At 47.2% G+C, this 10270-nt stretch overlaps 1 protein-coding gene across 1 annotated transcript in view; it reads left to right on the plus strand.

Annotated features, from left to right (window-relative positions):
* The window catches only part of GRIP2 (glutamate receptor interacting protein 2), a 57142-nt gene that overhangs the window by 12062 nt on the left and 34810 nt on the right, over window positions 1–10270 (plus strand). The window contains exons 7-11 of the mRNA XM_009082482.1: window positions 1915–2062; window positions 2737–2906; window positions 6808–6933; window positions 7323–7475; window positions 7699–7942. Of these exons, the coding sequence (XP_009080730.1) occupies window positions 1915–2062; window positions 2737–2906; window positions 6808–6933; window positions 7323–7475; window positions 7699–7942 (841 nt within the window). The remainder of the gene's footprint in view (window positions 1–1914; window positions 2063–2736; window positions 2907–6807; window positions 6934–7322; window positions 7476–7698; window positions 7943–10270) is intronic.

Consider the following 10270-nt stretch of genomic DNA (forward strand, 5'->3'; position numbering starts at 1 on the left):
GGGTGATATTTCCTCAACAAATGCCTCTATAAAATGGATTTGGAGCAATTCTCATCTATGCCACTGGAGATGAGAATTAAAAAGGATGGTGAGGCAGCCTGTGCTGCGTGCAGTGGGAAGAGAGACCATGGGCTGGAGGCAGGACTGTGGTTTCCTACAGTCTTATTGAAAACCTCATTCCTGAGGTCCTGAGGCTCTTTATTCTCACCATCATGCTGGGACCTCCCTGAGAAATGCTTGGTAAAGCCAAGAAGCTTGGATGCTAGGCAAAACAGAGAGGAGTAGGTGTTTTCCTGGCAAAGAAAGGTCTAACACTCTAGCAAGCTCTTTTCATAATTTTTTTTCTCCCCCAACTTCTTCCCTTCAGCTGGAGGGTTATAAATCTGTGTCCCTCTTCACAGAATATGTGCTGGACATACAAAGTCTGCAATACTAACACATAGCTGGTGTTTGCTGTTGGAAGAGATACTCAGTCTCTTGGTGAGTTCTTTGCTAACAAAGGCTTAAGTGCACCTTCTGCAGGCTTTAGCTGGGTGCTTTGTGCATCTTTTGATTAAACTGGCTGTGCTTTTTACCAGGGCCTTCAGATCTCCCCAGTTGTCCTTCTCATTAGAGAATAAACAGTATTTTATTTGAAGCTTGCATAACCTTTAACGTGGCTCATTCCTTCTCTTTCCTCCCCTGTGAAAAAGGGCACTGTGGGTAGACCAGAGCCTGAACATCCCATGGCTGATCCCCAGGGGGAATTTCCAAGGGACATTTCTGTCTCCAGGGGCTCAGCATCTTCAATAAATCTCAGGAAAACCTCACTGTGGCTTAGCTTCCCAGATCTGCATTAATGCTCCCATTTATCAGAGAGCAAGAATGAGCCATGCATCAAGTTTTAGAGCCAAGTAGCATCAGCGTTTTTATTGGAGCATAGCTTTGGAAGGGAAAAGCCTTACTATGAATTATTAAGGGCTGAGGTGGCATCAGGTGTTCAGAGGGCTCTGCTGACTGGGTTTCCGTGAGTGTTTTTGTGGGGTGCTGGTTGTCTGATGGTTATAACACATTTGTGGATCCCACCTCTTTATGGTGGTTTTAGGTAAAATCTGGAAGCAAATGTGTGTAATAAAGGTGAAGAGAATTTCCATCTAATCTTCCAGAGACACAGGCTTTCTTTTTCCTCCCCCTTCTTCAGAAGAGATGGATAGGTGTGGTGCAGGCTTATGCTAACAGGTGTGATTTTGTAGGAGTTTCATAGTCACACTTACAGCATCTATTAGGCTTATTGCAGTAATGCATCTTTTAAACATGAGTTACCCCTGTATGGTCTGATGGGAGAGAGGAGGCTGTTGTAAGCACGCGGGTAGTCAGTGCTGTCTGCTCCCACTGTCACACTGGAGGAGCTCAAATGAGCAGCTGAGGTGGTATTTTGAAGCTGGTGTTGAAGCACAGAGGAGTTGACTGGCTCATGTGCTGGTCATCAGCCATGAGACTTCTGAGTACTTCAGAAAGTGAAATCTTGTCTCTCTGTGCCTTTTTTTTTGTTTGTTTGTGAAGAAGCCTATAAGAACAATGCCCTTCTGATCTTCCTTTTTTTCATGCTTTAATACTGTTGATGTGACTGCTGCAGAGCCTTTGAGTGCTCTCTTCCTCTATCTTTCTATTTAACCCAAAGAAAAGAGGCAGGGGGGTTGTTTCCATGAGTGAATTGTTGCAATATTTCTTCATTATCATGTAGATTTTGTGCAGAAGCAATTTTGCTTCTTGAGTTTACTTCTTTGTTAAGTTAGCACATGACATGGACTGTAGGATGTCCAAGCTACAGGTTTGCTGTTACCCATGGCAAGTCAGCACTGTTGGCCAACCCCTGCATTTAGGAATGGAAAAGGCTATATGAGAAGAGTCTTGAGATGCTCTCTTCTTTTGCAGATACTGTAGCAAATGCTTCCGGTCCTTTACTAGTTGAAATAGCGAAGACTCCAGGGTCTACGCTAGGAATCACACTGACGACAACCACACACCGGAACAAGCAGGTCATTGTCATCGACAAGATCAAGCCAGCCAGCGTGGTGGACAGGTACAGATCTGAACAGGATGCTCCTAGCTCTGCTTTCCTTTCTCTGCTGCCTTTTATCCCTTTGGTAGTTATATGCCATTCTTCCCTGTCTTGCCTTGATCTGGCCATGTCCGCATGTTCCTAGAACTACACGTACTAAAAATATCTGACCAGCAGTGGACATTCCTAACTCAGTGCATGTGAAAGCTGAGCTCTGCTTAAAAAAGCTCAGATCTGACTGCCCTGGAGCTGTGAAATGGCTAAAGCCTATTCTGGAAACTTCAGGCTGGAGCCTTTTCCTGATGGACAAATCAGCTAGTCACCCTTTACCTGGGGATGCAGACAGACAGACTGCTATGGCAGCACTAGCTGTGGTTGGTTGTGTTGAACTGCTGGCTCCTAGGACTGGGTGACCCCTCAGCCATCTAGCCTAGCTATGAGGGGACACTATTAGAAACTTAAAAAACTTTTCCCAAGCCACCAGCAGCACTGACTCAAGCATGAACCATCTTACTTGGTATTTTGGGCAATGCTTGAATGTAAGGTTCAAATTAGAAGTAAAAAAAACTGTATATGAAAAAGTTGACAAGAATTCACACAATAGTCACAGTTGAATTCTTTATGTGTGCTCCTAACTGTAAGAACATAGATTTTGGCCATGTGTATAATTGTCTCTCCTGCTGTTTCCTTTGCAGATGTGGCGCATTGCACGTTGGAGACCATATTCTCTCCATTGATGGCACGAGCACAGAGCACTGCTCCTTATTAGAGGCAACTCAGCTTTTAGCTGCCACTTCAGAAAATGTCAAGCTAGAGATATTACCTGTTCACCAAAGCAGGCTATCTTTGAAGCATCCTGAAACAGGTGTGTCCTCTGTGCAAGCACTGCTGGCCACCCCCAAAACTCACTTCATGTCCCTACTGGGGTTCTTGCTGCTTTTGAGTGCTGGCAACAGATCCCAAAGAGACACATCTGCAGAGGGGAAAAAATTGATGTTTTGATGAAATGTATGTGATTAGATGACGTTCTTCAAGGATGTGAATAGGCAAAAGAGGTAACATCTGTGCTTGAATGGGGAAATTGGAGATGGGAATCCCAGGGTTTTTCAGTGCTGAGTGCTGTGCAAGCCACTTCCTTAGTAGCTCAGATAAGAGACTTTAATGGAGAGGGAGGAAAACAACCTTGGTGCTGGCAAATGTATTTCAGTTTTATTTACTGATGCCTGGTAAGGCTTTGTAAAGTACATGTCCATAGCTAGGCGGGGGCCTGATGGACTTCCAAAGCTGTAATGTGAGTGTTCATCTTCCAGACCAGCCTGATTGAGTGGCAGCTGTGCCTGAGCAGCCAGGGGTAGAGTGAATCCATCTGTAGCTGCTGGTTTCCACTACCCCTACCAAAGCAATACTGAGGAAGTAAATTCTGGCTCAAAATGCCTGTAAACATCATTAGGAACTCACCCTGGTGTGCATTCTTGCTGCCCACCTATAGTTTCTGCTTCTACATGAAAGACTGTGTCGTGCTCTCTATAAATTTCATTGTGACCATAGCCTTAGTACTAGTGTATTTGTTGCAGCTCTTGCCTGCACTGTTTTACAGTCCATACTGGTGGCCTTGTAATTCAGGTGTTTTGGGTGTGACTGTTCAGTACCAATCCCTTTTGCAACCATTTTCAATCACATCTCTCTCTGTGACATACATTTTAATAATATTGGTGCACAGTAGTCCTGGGCACAGCTGCTCTTTCCAATCTCTTCTAGGGCAGTTAGGGAAAAGGAGGAAAGTATCTGTGTTGTCTTCTTTAAACTGATACAGTGAAACATAAAACCTAATAACATCTCCATGTCCAGAAATAAATCTCTCGCACGTCCAGTCCAATTTGTGTAGAATTAAAGCAGTTTAACAAAGGGAATGGATGACTTGACCTCTGTGCCCAAGAACAAAATGGAAAGCTATAATCCTTTTTCAATGGCTGCTAAAATGAACTATTCTCCTCCGTCCATTAGTGCCCTTGTCCTAATATATGCATTTAGCAGCAGCTCAAGAGAAGGAGGCTCTGTGGAAGGACAGCTTGCTTTATCCAAACCCCCATAAGTCAGATCAGTTTGCTGTGACAGAAATACAGAACACAAACTTGGGAGAATAACTGCAACACCTGGATATGAAAAAAAGGGGTATAACAACTGATTCCACTTTTGATAGACCTCTTTAACATGTGAGGCATCGTAGGGAAGGACACTGTTCTTCCACATGGCTGTTAGAGGTGTGTGATTGGAGATCAGTGCTTGGGCTTGAACCTTCTCCAGTGCTGATGGGGGTGGGGGGACAGGAAGGAGAGCACTTTGGGCAGGAGGAGCAGCTCAGGGTGCAGTGTTCCTCAGTGGTGTAACTAGCCATGGCACTGTGCAACCCATGGTGAGTAGCTGAGGAACAGCACCAAAGTTGGCAAACTGCATCTGGACCTGGGAGAGAAGCTGCCTTCTGCTCCAGGTGCCAAATGCCAACTCCACAGGCTGCTTTTTCTGAGTTTAGGGAAACAAATGGGAAGTAAGGAAAAATGGGCCATGCAAAAGCAAACTGTCACGGCTGGCAAGAGAATGAAGCTCGGTGAATACAGCTGAGGAGAGGAGGTGATGCAGATACATCCCTGCTCAGCACTTGCATTAGTGACTCCTTTCAGCCTGTGCCTGCAGGGGGTTTGTCATTATATTTTTTTAAAAGTGGCTTCTTGTGCAATCAGCATCTGGTTCTTGAGGAGGTGGAGAGGGATCTGAAACTGCAGTGACCATGCAGATATATGGCCTAATGCTGAAGCCTGGGATTTGTCAAACTGAGTTTGCTTTCTGTATGGCTCTAGGGGCATTTGGAGAGTTTGTGGGAGGATTATGCCCTGCTCACAAGATCAATGGGAGCAGATGGTGCCCAGGAGCAGTGCTGGGATGGATGGGTTTCCTCAGGCAGGGATGATGTGTGAAAGATTGGGGAAGGCTGTTGTAGGTTTTTGTCACAGAATTGTCCAAAATCTCTTCCCCAATGTACTGACAGCTGAGTTTCAAAGGGACATTTTTTTTTCTGTTGTCAGATATAAGCTACGAATTTATAGACAAATGGGGGAGTTTTAATTACTATAAGTGGATTAAATTATTTTTTATATATGCCCATAAGCTCTGTTCCTCATGTTCAAAGTGTTTAATTTTATTAGAAACTTTGCTTTTTGTCTAGATATAGCAACATTTGCTAGTTTGATTTTTGTTTTTAAAAGCTACCTGGCTCTGAGTTTACTTTTGAATCCACAAAATAGAAACCTCAGAGCTGGAAGTGTATTTTTTAAAAGCTTGATAGACCAAGTGCTAAACTCACTAAATGTTTAGCAAAGAGTAAATATAATCACTATATTGGCTGGAAAACTTGACCTAAATGATTTAATGCCTGGGATGCACACACAGAAAATGGATTTCCACTGTTCAAGGCACTAACAGATGACCTTTAGATGAGATCTCTGGGTGGACTCACTAAATAAACCAGGTCCCTGTCCCAGGTTTGCACTGTCAGAAGGTTCTAGTAGTGCCAGTACTGGTGCCATTTCTGCCTGTCCAAAGGACCCTGAGCCTGGAGGAGATCTCATCCTGGGAAGGTGCTTGCCAGTCAGTGCAAGCAGTTGTGAGGTTAAGAACTCTGGAATAACGCGTGGCTATGGTGATGCTCCACTCTGGGATGCTCTTCATGTTTAGCTGAATAAAACAGATGCTTGAAATCTTGCTCGCTAGGCAGAAATTCCTCTCAGAAGAAAATTGATCTAGACAGCATGGTACAGAGATTTGGGGCAGAACACCTGGTGCTGTTGGGTAAGGAAAACCAAACTGGCCCTGTGCTGCTCAAGGGCAAAAGGAGTGTCAGTGAGAACAGACAAGGGACCTGTGCTTGGGGGTGTTTGAGGCATTTCAGAAGAGACTCGTGGCATTGTGACTTGGTGCCGCAAAGCCACAGATCCTGGGCCAGGGTTTTCCAGATGATGGATGTCATGCTGCAACAGATTTCTGCCAGCAAGTGCTTGGCTTAGGGTTGAAGTTAAAGCACTTGTGTGCCCTTGAACAGGATCTGCCATGTTGGTGCCATGCTTCCATTTACTGCTTGCCACAGCGTTGACATCTTTTCCTGTGCTGATGACCCTCCTTAATTGCCTTTAAGCAGCAGTGTATAAAACCCCCTTTGTTCTGGTGAGCTGGAGGCAGCCCTCTGCTGCTGCTCCTTTTCATCTGTATGTGCATTCCTGGGCAAACAACGAAATGCTGAAGCCAAGTGAAGGGCTCAAAGTAGTCCTTGGCATGTCCAGAAGGCATTGAGCCTTGTCACAGGGAGGGCAGCTCCAGCAGCAAGGTGGGAAACAGCACAAGGAGGCTTCCCTGGTGCTGTCACAATGCTGATGGCCTCTGCAGGAGACTTGTGGCTGGATGGAGTTTCTGCACATCGCACAACAGACTGCAAATGGTAATGACATCTGTGCACTGCCAGTGTGGCTTAGTCAGGCTGTTGGCTCAGGATGCAGTTTATTATGGGAAAGGGGTGGATTTCTGCCACTTTGCATCAAGCAGCATGAGGTTACGTGGGGTTGCGTTTTCGCTGCTGTTGCTTGACACTGTGGTTGGGTCCAGACTTGCTCAGAGACAGTATGAGGTTCTTTTCTACAGTCTCCTGGCTTATGCTTCTTACTTTTTATTCACTTCTCCTTCCTGCCTATGGTGATTTCTGCTCTCCTGGATGCCATCAGTCAAGGTGCAGAAGAGTGACCACCACCACTGCTGGGACCCCTGTGTCAACTACTGTCACACCCACCACCCTGGGCACTGCAAGACACCTACTTGGAACCAGACGTCTGGACAGGATTACTGCAAATGTAACCTTGGCACATGGTGTTGCCTCATCCTGTTTGTGTTCATTCATGTTGTGCCCCTCCATTTCCTTAATACCCATCTCTGTAGCCTGGTGTGTCACTCATTTCCTTCTCAGTCAGCTGGGTCTGTTTCTGCAGGCCCAGTACTGATGTACCAAATCAGTATCTGCAGCTAACACACAACTCTGCTAACTGGAATAAGAGCAGTGTGCTGGGCAGATCCATGCCCCCATCCTCAAACTATGTCCAGGCTGTGGGAAGCAAACACCTGGTCTTGAGCCCTGGAGCTGGAAGGAAGGAGCTAGTCTGAACCCACTAGGTGTTTGATGACACTGTTTGGTGCACCCACCGGTGCACTTCCCTGTGCACTAACATGCTCTGTATTTCCCCAGCTCTGGTGGCTGCCAACTTCTCATCTCCCACCATGAACGCGCAGGGCTTCCCTTGCCAGAACTCGAACACGCTACCTCGCAGCTCCCACCCCATGAGCCCTCGCACCACCATGCTGAGGAGGAGGCAGAAGAAGAAGGAGCACAAGAGCTCACGTAAGAGTGACATTGGGTTGGGGCTGGGTTGGACAGGGTGTGCATGCTTGCCTTGCTGTTCATGTAGGCAACCGTTAGCTGGGGTAGAACTGCTTGTCTCAGCACTGTCGGTGCCTCCTTCATCCTTGGTCACTGTCCCCACCACTGCCAGACCAAGGTCTGTGACCCAGTCTGCTACGTTGACCGTGACTTTCCTGACCTTCTGCCTCTCTCCTCCTCTTAGTGTCACTGGCCTCCAGCACAGTGGGTCCTGGCGGGCAGATAGTCCACACAGAGACAACAGAGGTGGTGCTCAGGGGAGACCCTTTGAATGGCTTCGGACTTCAGCTCCAGGGAGGCATCTTTGCTACTGAAACTCTGTCTTCCCCACCTCTCGTCCGTTTTATTGAGCCTGACAGCCCGGCAGAGAGGTTAGAGACCTTGCCCTTGGATGCTGATGGTGCTGCTGCTGAACATTTCATGGTTTGGTTTGTTTTCTCTCCTCAGAGGCTCATTTAGATATTTACTATCATCCTTGTAATATCTCCCATTCTTCACTGGGCATGGTTTACTGTCACTGCCATTTCTGCACTCGTCGGCTGACCGCGGCCTCCCTCGCATCCCAGGTGAACGTCTTGGCACCAGGCTGCGGCTGGTCTGGGCGGAGGAGGAAGGGAGCGTGTGTCTGTGTGAGAGTGCCATTCCCATTCCTTTCTTTTTTCTTTCTCTTTGAAAGAGAAATTTTTTATATAGGTGCAGAAAGAGGAAAGGTCTAAATAAGTGGCCCCAGCAAAATGTTTTCTGATTGGTTTCATTGCACAGAGCCCAGCTATATAAATTGGCTTTAAAGCCAAGGCTTTGAACCATAGAGAGGGGGCTCTGGTTGAGGAGCAGGTAGGTGCTTCAATTAAGTATTCTCGTTTCTGTCTCTGTAATGCTAGGAAAAGAGCAGAACAGAGGAGCAGCATTAACTGCTGTGTGTCACCCCTGAGCACACTGTGAGCAGTGTCTCCTCCATTGGTGGAGCTTCAGTCCCAGAGTGGTGAGCTCTTGTGGAGAGAAAAGGAGAGCTGGTTTTGTTAAGGCAGATGAAATACTGAGAGCTGAGTGAGCTGGCACTTATGTCCCTGTGCTGGTTTCTCTTCCTACCTGTGATTTCCACTGTGGTCCATCCTGCCTAGGTGTGCTGGAGGTGTGGTGATGTGGCAGTGCTCAGCGCCTGCTGCAGACCCTTTCTTGGGAGAAGTCTCTGATGGCCCCATCAACATGTGCTGATGGTTTGGTGGCCCCAAGGCAGCCCAGACAAACAGCACATGGTGGAGTTGTAGAGTCATATGGCAGGGAAGGTGTCTGCAAACAGAAGTGCAAGTCCTTGCTGTGCAGCCCAGTCTCTGTGTCATAGCTTCTCCAGGCAGCGCTGCATAGGCATGGTGGAGCATGAGTGCCTGGTGCTTGTGTCTGTGGGAGGAGAGGGGAAAGGGGCTGGCACAGGAAAAAGAGCTGTCCTGATGCAGGCTAAAAGAAATTTCAAAAGCCTGTTATGCCTGTTGTTTGTTTGTTTTGAAACAGTGTTTGAAAATAAAGGTGATGGTGTTTTGGGTTTTTTTAATCGTCTATTGCCAGGACAAACTTGGCTCACATTGCAAAGCACCAAACTCCTTTTATAAATCAGGCAGCAACAAAGCCTGCTGTCCCAGGGGACGAGGGAGATGTGCTGAAATCTGCCTGGCTTTGCTTTATCCTCTTGCCAAGACTGGAGCGAAAGCAAAGACTCGCAGTGCAGTCTTACTTGGCTCTGATGTGTCACACAGACTGTTTGCCCTCTCGGCTGCCCACCCAGCAGCATTTGTGCTCTCCTGACTGCCACTTTCTGGTGACCAGGAGCAATCCTCTCTGCGTTTGCAGCCTGGATTTGATTTGGGGATTAAATCTCTGCTGTGTTATTTCTTTCTTTCCTAAACCATGCTGCTGTTCGCGGCTGGCAGGAAAACTCTAATCTTTCCTTTCCATCTTGAAGTGCTAAGTGCACTGGGTTTGCAGCAAAGTGAAAAAGGCAGTTTTGTGTTTCCATTTCACTTTTTGTTTCTTGCTGTTCCACAGTACTCTTTGCTCCATCCTTCCAGACACCTTTTTCCTTCCCCTTGAGAGGTTCTGCTGTAGCTGCAGCCCAAGACATTAGAGCCATTTTTGTCCCTTTGCCAAGCTGTGCTCCTGGCTGGGCTGGGCTGTGCTCTTTGTTGTGCTGCAGTCGTTGCTCTTTGCCAAAAAGGTGAGCTGTGGGGATACAGGGATCAGGCTTAGCAGCTTGGGTCTGACCTGGATGTTTGCACACACTCTGCAAGGCTGTGGATCTGAATGTGCTGTTGTACCAGCACATGATCTACACTCCCTTCGTTCATCTGGCTTGCTGGGGAGGAGCTGCCTCTGGGATGTCCAGCAAGTGTGAATACTACCAGGGAGGAGCACAGCACCACCCTCTTTTCAGGGGGGTTGGGCTGCCTCACATTTATTATCTGCTTTTGTGATAGCTTGTGGCAGGCAGTTTGTAGCAGAAGCTCTCACCTGCCTGACTTGTGATTTGTTTTACCACAAATAGTCTATAACAGACCTCCCTCCCCACCTGTTGTTTTGTTTCCTTGGTGCAAGATAAAGCATTTGGGTTCCAAATGAGACAGCGATTCAGCCCCTGTTATCAGCAGGGAGGGTGGAAGGGGAAGAAGCCTGACATCCCCTCTTGGCTGCCTTGAAGCACACCGTTTTTGTGTCCTTCCTCCCCCAGCTGTCATTGGCAGCAGAGGGAGAGTATCTGACTTCTC

The sequence above is a fragment of the Acanthisitta chloris genome, unplaced genomic scaffold (genome assembly GCF_000695815.1).
Source record: "Acanthisitta chloris isolate BGI_N310 unplaced genomic scaffold, ASM69581v1 scaffold10539, whole genome shotgun sequence".
In the NCBI taxonomy this organism is placed as follows: Eukaryota; Metazoa; Chordata; class Aves; order Passeriformes; family Acanthisittidae; genus Acanthisitta; species Acanthisitta chloris.